At 43.5% G+C, this 13,338-nt stretch overlaps 1 protein-coding gene across 1 annotated transcript; it reads right to left on the reverse strand.

Moving 5' to 3' along the window:
- Window positions 1–391: 391 nt before the first annotated feature.
- Window positions 392–1,360, reverse strand: LOC128331077 (olfactory receptor 14A16-like). The gene has a single exon (XM_053264440.1). The coding sequence runs from the start codon at window positions 1,346–1,348 to the stop codon at window positions 392–394; it is 957 nt and encodes a 318-aa protein (XP_053120415.1). The 5' UTR covers window positions 1,349–1,360.
- Window positions 1,361–13,338: the final 11,978 nt, after the last annotated feature.

A 13,338-nucleotide genomic window follows, 5' to 3' on the forward strand; every position in this document is an offset into this window, starting at 1 on the left:
GTTCAGAAAGAAGTAGGGGAAGCTTGATGCAGATGTCAAGTAAGAAGACTGGATCACAGATCTGACTTTGTTGCCTTTAATATACCAGTACACATGCAGAATTATTTATCCTACTGTGAAGCAGGTTCTGTACTTGTGGTGGTCCAGAGTTATTACCCTATAATGACAAGAAAAAGAATGTGTGCAAAAGCCAACTACAGAAAAAACTGGGATAAGACTAAAACAAAATGAGCATCAGGCCACATGACATGAAAGAAAAAGGTGAATTATGCAGAGGACAAATCGGGACACACGTAGGTAATTTTGTGACCTCCTGCCTTAATCTACCTTACTGATATCCGCAAGTTTCATAATTGTCTTATAAATTTAATAAAGCACACAGAAATCATCTTTACCAATGAAAACCAGAGAGTGTATTCATAGAAAAATGCTGAAAATTCAGTAGCATTTTTGATAGAGCATTTTTGATCTCCTTGTTTCTCATGCTGTAGATCACTGGATTCAGCATGGGTGGAAGTATGCAATATATTAGAGTAGTGGCCAAATCGAGATATGATGGGATGGTAGGGGTAGGCCTAAGGTAAGCAAAGCTTAAAGAAAAGAAAAATGTGGTGAAGACAATGAGGTGGGGAAGGCAGGTAGAGAAGGCCTTTTGCCTTCCCTTTTTAGAGGGAATTCTTAGCACAGCAGTGAAAATGTGTACATAAGTAATGATGATGAAGATAAAGCAAAATAACCCAATGAGAACGCATAACACCACAACTCCGATTTCAATCAGGTATAAGTCAGAGCAAGCAAGCTGAAGTAAGTACGGGACTTCACAGAAGAACTGGTTGACAACATTGGAACAGAAAGGGGTTGCAAATGTGCCACTAGTATGTAACACTCCATAGAGAAGACCCACAAACCACACACTAGCAACCATTTGGATGCAGGCCTGCTTGTTCATCACCATTTCATATTGCAAGGGATTGCAAATGGCAACATAATGATCATATGCCATGACAGTAAGAAGGAAGAAATCTGATGATGCAAAGAAGAAAAAGAAGAGGACTTGAGCAACACATCCCGAGTAAGAAATGTGCCTGGTGTTCATGAGGGAATTAGCCATGGATTTAGGGATAATGACAGAAATAGTACCAATGTCCTGCATGGCCAAATTCATCAGAAAGAAGTACATAGGAGTGTGCAGGCGATGGTCAAGAACTACCGCAGAAATGATGAGAAGATTCCCAGATACAATTCCCAAATACAAGACCAGGAACACCGTAAAGTGTAGCAACTGCAGCTCCCGAACTTCTGAGAAATCTAGCAGCAGAAATTCAGATGCGAAAGTTTTGTTGAACATATTCCACCCTGTGGTTACATGGTGCCTATACAAGGAAGCACAAAGAATAAGAAATACAATTATAGTCTGCCTTTATTCAAAAAATTAACCTACAGCTGTTGGTTATTATTGACATTTAACATATCTGTGTTGTTTGATTCTCTGTTCAGAGTTTTTACAGTTATTAATGTTGCACAGCCTGCTTGCCTAGAGATAGCATTAGTGTGGGGAGGAGTATGCAGACTACAGAAAATGATACCTCTAGAACACCAGCTTTGGTCCCTTAAAAACTATGGTCTAATATTTAAGAAAACCTCCCCCCCCATTTAATTTTTCCCTAGTCCACTGAGGCTGTAATCTTATGCACATTATATCCCATTGGACCCAGTAGGATTATTATTATTATTATTATTACATTTATATCCCGCTCTTCCTCCAAGGAGCCCATAGCGGTGTACTACATACTTGAGTTTCTCTTTCACAACAACCCTGTGAAGTAGGTTAGGCTGAGAGAGAAGTGACTGGCCCAGAGTCACCCAGCTAGTTTTATGGTTGAATGGGGATTTGAACTCAGGTCTCCCCGGTCCTAGGCCAGCACTCTAACCACTACACCACGCTGGCTCACCACGTTTATACCTATGTGTAAGCCCTTTTATTCTGAACCAGAAGAATAGGGTTTGCTCCTAGGTATACAATCATAAAGCCATGCACCTAATTCTGTGCTTATTTATTTATTGTTGTACTTTCAAAGTATAGCCATTGGAGGTATTTGTTCAGATGCCACAGAGTGCTTACTTGGGAAGGGGAGGATGTCAAAAATTGTGTCTTTTTCACTGCACCAGTGCAGTTAGTTGGAAAGTTTCTGTTAGGCTGCTCTGTATATCAGTAACTGAGATTGTTTTTGTAATTTATGTAGCAATAGAAAAGTGGCCAAAAAAATTTATTACCCCCGCCCCAAAAGCTGATATGATTTTTCATGTTCCTTTTCCCCTGTATCCCAAGACTAACAAGATATTAATTTTCATTTTACATCTATACGCTACCAAATACATTTTAATGTCAATACAAAATACTAATAATTATTTTAAATGCTATATTACTTTGAAAGAAACCATTAATTTAATGTCTAATCTGTTACTTTTAATCAAATTACACACCACCAGTCTATGGCCAAGCACAGGAATGATATACCAATGGGTCTGTCACACGGGTTAAGGGATTTCTAAATGTGGCTGTAGAAAATATAGAACTACCATGTGGAAGCTTTTTTTTTTGGTCAGCATGGCAACATTATGTCCACATTACAGAAAAATAGGTCCTGATAAAGTTCTAAGCTTAATGCTGAACTTATGGAATAAATAACTTACTAATTTAATTCCCAGTTTTTTCCTTAACCTGATAACATTGCTTCACTTTTCCATTTTAAAGTATTGTATATCCTATAATTAAACTTAATTTACTTTCTTACCCTTTTCTTTTAGATACAATGAAGATGTCTGTCCATACAGGGAATACATATAGTTGTTTAATTTATACATGTTTTGTGTTCCATGTGACTTATTCTCAAGTGTTTAGAGAAAAAGTCAGCAGTAGAAGCACACAAAGAATAATTAACTCCCTGGTCTATATTGCTGCTCATGTAATAAAATTAACTCAGTGTAGATACATTAGAATGACAGAATAGTTACTGGATCTTGACTCATTGCTCAGGGACCCAAATAATGTAATCTTGCCACCACAGTACAGCTCATGTATGTGGGTGTTTGCATGGAGCATTTCTGCCATGCATTATATTATACATGGCAGTGTGATTGGCGGGAGGCAGGTTTGTCAAATATCAATATACATTTTGAAGGCCCATAGAAATGATGGACAGAATGAGGGCAGTTTTCATTTTTTTTCTAAATTTATTTATTTATTTATCAATCAATCATATTTTCATACTGCCTGATATGTCCATCTCTAGGTGGTGTACAAAATTTAAAACACAATATAAAAGAATGAAAACAGATTAAAATTCCACAAAACACATACACAAAAACCAGTCTCATAAAACAGGTTATTAAATAAGCATCATCTGCTAGGCTGGTGGCCACTATCAAGTGAGTATACTGATGGTTGCCTCTAAGTTTTCAGTCCAGCTTTCCTGTACTATGCTGCTGAGTCACTGTGGTTGTCTTTGGCAGAATACAGGAGGGGTTTACCATTGCCATCTCCCACACAGTTTGAGATTATGCCTTTCAGTATCTTCCTGCTGCCTGAAATAGGTGTTTCCCAGAGCCTGGGAAACGTAGCAGCAGGGAATTGAACTGGCAACCTCTGGCTTGCTAATCAAGTCATTTCCCTGCTGTGCCATTTTTAGAAAGGCTTTAATTCTCTTTGATTCTTCCTGTTTTAATATCATCTCCTGGTTTTATCCTATACACCTGCTGTGTCATGATTCTATTTGTATTACTATTTTTAAACACACACACACACACACAACCCACTCCGAGGATGATTTTGATTGAAACATGGGATAAATATTGCCTTAAGAAATGAATTATATAAACTTCCAAATTGCTTTTCAAAATCAATCTATTAAGAGCGGTATACATAAAATGTAGATATACAGTGGTCCCTCGACTTACGAAGCACTCGACATCCGAAGATTTCGACATACGAACGACAAAAAATACCGGAAGTCGTTGCCGGTTTAGATGCGGCTTCCTCGACCTACGAATTTTTAGATGCGGTTTCCTCGACTTACGAGTGTTCCGGACCTCCGTGGATGCGCTTTTCAACTTACGAAAATTCCGACCTACGAATGTGCGTTCAGATCGGATTATCTTCGTAAGTCGAGGGACCACTGTAATTGGATGTATCCCTATTTCAACTAGTGGTGTATACAAAACTGGCTAGACTGGTTTGGTTCGAGTCCAAACTGGACCCCCATCCAGTTTTGCCCCTATCAAAACCACCTAGCTTGGTTCAGCTCCAGTGGGGACATGGGTCATGATATACTCAGACAAAAAAACCCAACCAACTCACAAAAGTTTGGGTCCAGTTCAGACTTGAACCAAACCAAAAAGTACTATATATATAGTACTTACTCCCTCCAGCGACCTTGTCCGAGGCCCCTCATGGTGGCAGGCCCAGAACAAGCCGAAGAACATCCAAACCAAGTTTTTTTCCCCTTGAAGATATATTTCTTCCTGAATTTGCCCTTCTCTTCTCTAAGGTCAGCTGGAGTGTCTTGACATCTGAGTTGAAGGTGGTTTAGATGAGCAGGGCTCCCATTGTGATGCCCAACCTATGGAATTATATTAGAAGAAAAGCCTGTTTCATTCCCTCACTAGGAAAAGCTTCTGAGGCACTTCACACGATACGTGTGAAGTGTCTGAGGGTGTTCTGCAGGGAGAGTGGGCTTAACCTGCTCCCCCCCACAGACAAGCATCTGCTCGTAGCTGGGTGGCCAGATCAGCCACCCACATGACTGCCGGCTCTGTCATGGAGCTGGCAGGGGCTGCAGAGGATCGGGGGCCGCACAGCCCCTGGAAGTTCCAGGATGCCCCACATGAGTGCGGCAGGATGCTGTGCCGCTGCAACACACAAGCAACGAAATGCAGTTGACGGAGCACCCTCATTTAAGGGGAGCGTGGTTTAGTTGGGCTAGCTGCCATGGGAGCACCAAGCTCGCCTGCAAGCCCAGTGGTTCCCACAACAACTGGAAAGCAGGCTAAGCTCCCTTAGCCCGCTTTCCAGTGATTGTGGGAATAGCTTCTCTGGCTTGTTGAATAATAGCTAATATTGTCCTTGTTTTCCTTCCTTTGATTTAGGATTCAGATGAGGCCATGCTTGGAGGCCACCTTTCAGCTCAGAGCCTGCTGCTTATCTCTCCACTATTTTGCTGTTAAATGGGGGTGTGCACAGAACCTGTTTTCCTGACATGGTCAGAATTGGAACTAAAATTGACTGGACTGCAGGTTCAAGAACCAGTTTGATCATCCTGGCCACTGGTTCAATTAGAATTTGAAATTAATTCACACCAGTTGAAACTGGTTCGAACATAGGGAATAATGGGGGCTCAAACCACCCATTATTCCCCATGGGTAGTGCATAGGGACACCAAAGCAGGTTGGGTGGTAAAGCATGATGGGTGCTACCTACCACCCAATCAAATCAAATCAATTCAAATCAAATCTTTATTGTTACGGTCATTCGACCAGCAAAACACAAAATACAAAAACTTTACATAAAAACAAACATGGTCAAATAAAGAAATAATCTATATAATTAATTCTCTTAGCCGGTGCATGTCCAGGATCTGGCGGCGGAATTCTTGCGACACGCTGCGAGAGTTCCGGTGGAGTGAAGAGGAGAGGGGGAAGAAAGTGCTGGCGGTGGCCAGCCGGCCAGCCAGCAAGTGGAGGAGAGGGGGGGAGAAAAGGGGTGGTGGGGAGGGGAGAGAAAAGTGGCGGTTGTGGGTGGTGGGCAGCGGGCGGGGGGAGAGAAAGGTGGTGGGCAGCAGGCAGGGGGAGAGAAAGGTGGCAGAGGCGGCAGTGGGCGGTCGGGAGAAAAGCGGCGGCAGGCAGGCAGAGTCGGGGGAGAGAAAAGTGGTGGCAGGTGGATGGGAGAAAAAAAATGGCGGTGGCGGGGCCCTTCTTGACCATCCACCATGGTTCTATGTGGGGGGAGGAACAGGAGGGGAGGAGGGCTGGAGAGTGCTGGCCGGAGGGAAGGGGAAGAGAGGACAGACCGCGGCAGGAGGAAGAGGGAGGGGAAAACAGCCATCCCCAAAGCGCCGCATAGATGCTCTGTGTGGGGTCGGCTAGTAAACAGTTAAAACATAAAACAGAACCACCCAATCAACAAAATAATTGGGCAATTGGGTAATTTATAAAAAAAAATTTTTTTTTTCTGGGTCAGTAGATCAACCCTAAGTTAGAGTTAGGGTTAGATCTTAACACCAGACTAGGCCTTCATGATGATACCCTATAAGAATACTATCTGTGCCATCCACATAACCTGGAAGTAGATATACTCCCCTTCACACTCCACTTGAAGGACACGAAACCAAACTACACAGTACTCTGCCTGGCCCACATGGCCAATAAAGTTAACCTCTACAACCTTAATCGCTCCCTAGAAAATGACCACCCTGCTGAATTTACCTTCTGTGCCAGGAATAAAATGAGTGTTACGGATTATGTAATTGTCTCTGGAAACCTGCTCCAATTTGCAGACCACTTGGAGGTCACCCCCCAATTTGACAGTGATCACCTCACAGGCTCCCTAAGCCTAAAACCCCTTTTTCAGCATCCCCAGGCCCGAGGCTCTATACCAACCGCAAATTCTACCATCAGGAACACCCTGCCACATCAAATGGTCCCCCCAATAGGGCAAAGCAAAAACAGAACAACTCACCTCAGAACACTACCAGTGCATCCGCCTTTCTCTGCTTTCAACAAAACCCTCCAACTCAGTCCTAGATAACTACAGCCACGTAGGGCAAGAATTACAAAAGCACCTAACGCATGAAAACACTCCTCTCCTCAAATAGCACCTGCTGTGCTCCAAACCATGGTTTGACCCTGAATTCATTGAAGCAAAAAAGCTCATTGCGAACTACAGCACCTACAAAGTTAATGCAGGAGCTTTGTCTGTGCAGGACCTCCTTAAGGAGAAGAGGCAATACAAAAAGCTTCTCAAACACAATAAAAGAGATGCAATGAAAGACACTTGGCCGTGTCTCACCCACGCAGTCAGAACGAATAGCTCGGCCTGCTTGGAGGCCAACCCAGAAATGGCCTGATTCACTTGGACAGCTGCATTCCATCAAGGTCTGGGAAAGGCACTTTAGTGAACAGTACAGTGATGAAGTAGGGGAGCACAGATGCCGTTGGTGTGAGATAGAGGACCTGCCTACCTGGCTGCTGATGACACATACAACGGTCATCTTATTTCCCAACTAAGACCTGGGAAGGTTCCTGGAGATGATTTACTGTTTACATTTATTGACAGACATGGTTACATCCCTAGAGACTGGGAGCTAGGAGTTATTGTTCCCATCTTCAAAAAATTGTAAGCAAACTATAGACCCATCAGCCTACTCAGCACAGTCAGCAAGCTCTATGCCAGACAACTGTATTGGAAACTAAGAGACTGGTTGGAATAAGAAAACCTCCTAGCAAAGGAGCAGGCTGATTCAGGGAGAGACAATCCATCATTGACAAGTGCCTAGCACTCCAGTATCTAACTGAGAAATACTCCACCCACAACACAGTCTCCCTGTATGCTGCCTTCATAGACCTCAGGTTTGCATTCAAATCTATCTTGTGAGCCAAATTGTGGGGAAAACTGGATGCCTCTTTGATTGACTGCTAACTCTCATCCGTATCCTTCATGATGGCATGTCCCTAAAAGTCAGATACAACCCCCAAGTCACCTGACAACTGCCATCCCCATTTGAACGGGCATCAAACAAGGTTGCATACTTGTCCAACCAGGGGCATAGCTAGGAGAGAGGGGCAGCTGTGTTTGCCCCTATCCCCAGCGGCCCCTTAGAGTGAGGGAGATATTGAAGAAAATAGGGAAGGGTGGAGCTGCTGGGGGCCCTCAGGAGCTGCCCCCCCGGGTTCTTTGAACGCATCCACTCAATTATAGCTACATCACTGTGCCCCTCTTCTATTCAACTTTTGTATAAACACCATGGTGGGCTACCAACTTGGACTTTCATCGCCCCCCAATGTGGGAAAGAAACACATCTCCATCCTGCTATGAGCAGACAATGCAACAACTCCCCAGTCTCCAATGGTCTCCCCAGTGGAGTGGCCCTCTCATGAAAGAGCTAATCCCCAGCCAGCAAGCTGACATGGGGGCAGGAGCGTGGTTTGGTCTCCATGGACTGCTTTGCTGGGGTGAACCATTGCAAAAGCATCCTTGGTCAGAGTGGGTCAGACCCCAGGATCCTTTTCCCTCCCTCATATACATATTCCCTCTTAGGAAGTCCTCATGTTACCTTCCCAGAGTAACAGAAAAATAGTGCCCCTCAACATCCCCCCACCCCCGCTGACAGAAACTGTGCTTGTGACTGTTGTGTTGTGGGGCACTTTTGAGAGCAGTGGTGCAATCACTGTCAAATGAAGGATTTAAATGCCCTTTTCCTCCCAATGGTGGGTGGACCATTAAAAAAAAAGCACGATCACATTTGGCACATTTGATTACCCTCTTGAAGATCGTAGCCAATGGCTGCCACCCTGCAGACATTCTGACACCTTGCCTATAGTCTGGCGATGCGAGCGCTACAGAGCTTGCTGGGATCAAGAAGAGGGAAGGGCTTCCCTGCCCTGAAAATTGAGGTTGTCAGGCTGCGATTGCATGAACATCTGCAATGTGCTTCATGGTTAGAAAAATTAACCGTGGGTTCCTCAACCTCTAGTTTCACGTTACGTGCGAATGTGTCCATGTTGTCATGTACTTTATGGAGGCGAACAAGATGGTCTGTTCCCTCACTATACAAATTGGAGCACCACCCCAATGAGTGTATGATCTGACACTTAGGGATTCCTTATTATTATTATTATTATAGATGCTTCAGTCTACAAACACTAATAGTTTCTCTTGGGAACTCTCCTGTTGAACACTGCTGGACTCTTTGGTTACTGTCTCTAATGACACATGCAGAGTTGACAGACATAAAACCTCTTTCTTGCAAGATATGGTGAACTCCCACATTTTCTTATTGCAGAAGGCATGGATGGCCATGAAGTTCATAGTATACTTCTTCACATTTGTTTTCAAAACACAAATAAAGAAATCTAGTGAGAAGAATGAAGATGCTGCATTGAAGGTAAAACTTTATTTCTTTTCTCCATTATCATCCAACATGAATGTTCTCAGAATAATCCAGAATACAGAATCAGTGAGATAGTCTGACACAGTCTCTCAAGATCATCACCTTCCCTGCCACATCTCCCTACGAGATACACACACACACACACACACACACACACACACACACACACACGATAATAGCACCCTGCTTTATATAGCTTTTTGTAAGTATTACTGGATTAATGTACTGTTTGTAAAGTAGTTAATCCAAAATCCTTGGACTAAGGTCAGTGGAAATAAATAAATAATTTATTTATTTATTTATTTACACAGTCAGACAGGTGTTATTGACTGGTTTGTTTTATCCAGACATCGAGTCCTTCCCAAGGACCTGGGATGGCTGGATTTTATGGTCAATGTTGTTGCTGTTGTTATAGATATCGTCAAAGAATATAGGCTGTTCCCAGTAAAGTTGCTTTTTGTAATTGGCTGATGGTGATTTCTGTGGCTCCTATAGTGTTGAGGTGCTCTTCAAGGTCTTTTGGAACTGCACCCAGGGCGCCAATTACCACTGGGATAATTTTGGTTTTTTTCTGCCACAGCCTTTCAATTTCAATTTGTAGATCTTTGTATTTGGTGATTTTTTCTTTTTCTTTTTCTTCTATTCTGCTATCACCTGGTATTGCTATGTCGATTATTTTCACTTGCTTTTCTTTCTTCTCATCTACAGTTATATCTGGTGTATTGTGTGGCAGATGTTTGTCTGTTTGTAGTCGGAAGTCCCATCATATTTTTACATCTTCATTTTCTTCAACTTTTTCAATTTTATGATCCCACCAATTTTTGGCTACAGGTAGCTTGTATTTTTTGCAGATGTTCCAGTGTATCATCCCTTCTACCTTGTCATGCCTTTGTTTGTAGTCAGTCTGTGCAATCTTTTTACAACAGCTGATTAGGTGGTCCGCGGTTTCATCTGCTTCTTTACAAAGGCGGCACTTGCTGTTTGTTGTTGATTTTTTTGACTTTTGCTCTTATTATTATTATTTATTTACACAGTCAGACAGGTGTTATTGACTGGTTTGTTTTATCCAGACATTGAGTCCTTCCCAAGGACCTGAGATGGCTGAATTTTATTGTCAATGTTGTTACTGTTGTTGTTATTATTATTATTATTACATTTATATCCTGCTCTTCCTCCAAGGAGCCCAGAGCAGTGTACTAGATACTTGAGTTTCTCTTTCACAACAACCCTGTGAAGTTGGTTAGGCTGAGACAGAAGTGACTGGCCCAGAATCATCAGCTTTCAGTCTACAATCTCATCTGTGGGCTGCCTGAATAACTTCAAATATGCATTCAATATGGTGCGCGCGCACACACACACACACATACACACACACAATATGCATTGCAGTATATGCATCCCACCATGGAGTAAAATATATTAGGATGTACACTATATAGTTACAGCAATACTATTCTGTATATTGAGAATGATTTCTCAGTGTGGCATGGTCTGTAGAAGCATGTGGTTATGGTAATGTCCTTCAACACTGCTTTTTTGTGATAGAGAGACCATATAGAGATAAAAGTTATGAGCAAATGCCTGTGTGAAGCCAGGGTCTGATATCCATGCCAATACTGTACTAGTGCTAAAAGAGAGCTGGTCTTGTGGTAACAACCATGAATTATCCCCTTTGCTAAAAGTCAAGGAGGCTATTTACATGATTGCAGAATATCGGGCTAGCCTCCGCTAGCCCGATTTTCTGCAGTCGTGAGAACCACCGTGATCTCGGTGGTTCTTGAGCGGGTAACTCATTCAAGTAGCCCGCCCCTAAGCAGCCCACGCCTAAGCAGCCCACCCCTAAGTAGCCCAGCGCAAACCCGTTTTTTAAAATCATGAGTAGCCGCGGCACAGCTCCGCGGCATGGCTGCTCACGAGGAGACCCCCGGAGGGGAGGTGAAAAGCCACCTCCCGGCTCCAGGGGCCTCGCCAGCATGTCCTGCGCGCTCACGCAGGGCATGCTGAAGCTTCTGGGGGGCGATCGGCCCTTGCTCCCCCCAGCCCTCGCTGGCTCCATCATGGTGCCAGCAATTGTGTGGGCAGCTGATCCGGCCGCCCAGGGCTCCCACCCTGCTCGTGTGTGGGGAGAGCGGACTTAGCCTGCTCTCCCCGCTCACTTTCCAAAACCGGGTCTCACTGATCATGAGACTCGGCTCAAGGTCTGCCTTGGTTTGCATTTCGATGGGGACTTCGTGTGATTGCTATAAGATATTCCCCTTGGGGGCTGGTGCCATAGCTGAGTCGAAGAGCATCTTCATGCTTGCATGTAGAAGGTACCAGGTTCACTCCCTGGTGTCTCCATTTAGGGCTGGGAAAGACCGCTGCCTGAAACCTTGGAACGCTGCTGCAAGTCAGTGTAAACTATACTGTATTAGATGAACCATTGCTCTGACTCAGTATAAGGCGGCTTCCTATGTTATTAAGCATGTTGCAGTAGCTATTTCTGCTATGTTTGGCACTTGCTTTCAAGACTGGTTTGTATATGTTGTAGAGAACTATGAAAATATGCCTGTTATCCTTGTTGTGCAAGTGCAATGCTTGCACAAGTGGAAAAAGAGTGAAGGAGACTGAGCAAAGTTGAGCTTGTATTCAACCACATAACCTTTTTAGATTAAGTGCATCTTTGTTAACTGCCGTAGTGTCAGCCAGTATCTATCTGTATCTCCATCTCCATTTTCACTCCCTATTTCACTTGTTCTTTTCCCCTCCCACTTCTCTGTCTCTCTTACTTTTTCTCACACGTGCATTGTCTCAATACCAAGATGTTTACTGCCAACATATCTCTTCCCTCCCACACCATACAGTTAAACATTGTCCTCCATATTGCAATATTTTCAATTAATCCTTTAGACTTCACTACTCTAGGATCAAGGTCACTACTCTTAGATGAAGGAACTGAGAACAATCTGCTGGAGATACTTGAAGATTTAATGACTAAAGCCCCATTACTGATCCTTAAAGCAACATATATTAGAGAATGTAATAATATTTGATGGGACATGAAGGCCAAAGAACACATGCTGTAGAAATTGTTATCCAGTGGCTTAGCCCATGGGTGAGTCTACTGGAACAGGTTCCCATATAATCAAGCAGATTTTCAGCAGACTTCATTAGTCCCAGTGTACTGGAATCTGTGGAACAAATCAAGTTGAGTACTGGGCATTACGACTGCAGTAAAGGGACCATAGATCCTATTGGGACTTGCAAATAATTCAACTTGAGTTAAGGAAAAGCTTCTTATCTTTTGAAATCTGACTTGTGCTATCATCCTAAATACACTTACCAGGAAGCAAGCTTCATTCATCACAATGGGACTTAAGTATGAATAAACATGTATACGTTTTATTGATAAAGTGCCCATGCATTTCAGAAAACATTGTGTTAATTCTTTCCAATAGGTACCTGTTTTTCTCGCTGCAGCAGAGTCTGCAGTGACAATAACAAAAAATGCTGGTATAAACCTTTATGATAGGGCTGCAATTGTTATTTGATTAATCAATTAAAATATTTTCATGGATTAAAAGAAGTGGCCCTGATTAATTGGGCAACACATTTTCCCCTCTGTCTTTCTCCCCCCCCGTACCTATAGATTTTCTTTTTTTTCTCACTTTCACTCTCTGAGGCTATTCACACACGCATGCAAAACTGGGCTAAGGGACCCCAGCCTGGTTTTACACATTCATGTGAACCACTGGGATTGGGCCCGATCCCAGTGGCCACATGGTGACAAACCTGCCTATGTAGACTCCTGCTTAAATGAGGTTAAAGGAGCTTCATTTTCTTGATCGTGTGTGTGCCGCAGCTGCTTGCTCGGGTAGGGAGGGGATCCAGTGAGGCACCACACACTTGCATGGTGCATTGTTGGGTTCCTAGGGGCAGGGCACCGTACGTCGGTACTTCCCTACACCCGACCCCTGGAACGGCCGGGCAAGGCACGGGCGGCCCGCAGGAGAGCTGCTGCTTGTCTGGGCAGGTAATCCACCCACCCACTGACCTAATGAAGATTGTCTGCAGGAAAGGTAAGCTAAACCCTCCTTCCCCGCAGAAAGCCTGCTAGCTCTTCTCACGGACCATGAGAACAGCTTCTCTGTCTTAGATAAAATGAAATGTAACTAATATAGGTAACTTGATTTTG

The sequence above is a fragment of the Hemicordylus capensis genome, chromosome 6 (genome assembly GCF_027244095.1).
Source record: "Hemicordylus capensis ecotype Gifberg chromosome 6, rHemCap1.1.pri, whole genome shotgun sequence".
Taxonomy (NCBI): domain Eukaryota; kingdom Metazoa; phylum Chordata; class Lepidosauria; order Squamata; family Cordylidae; genus Hemicordylus; species Hemicordylus capensis.

What these genes read in the sequence shown, in the direction of transcription:
- LOC128331077 (XM_053264440.1), bottom strand. Translation starts at nt 1,348, where the DNA reads ATGTTCAACAAAACTTTCGCATCTGAATTTCTGCTGCTAGATTTCTCA.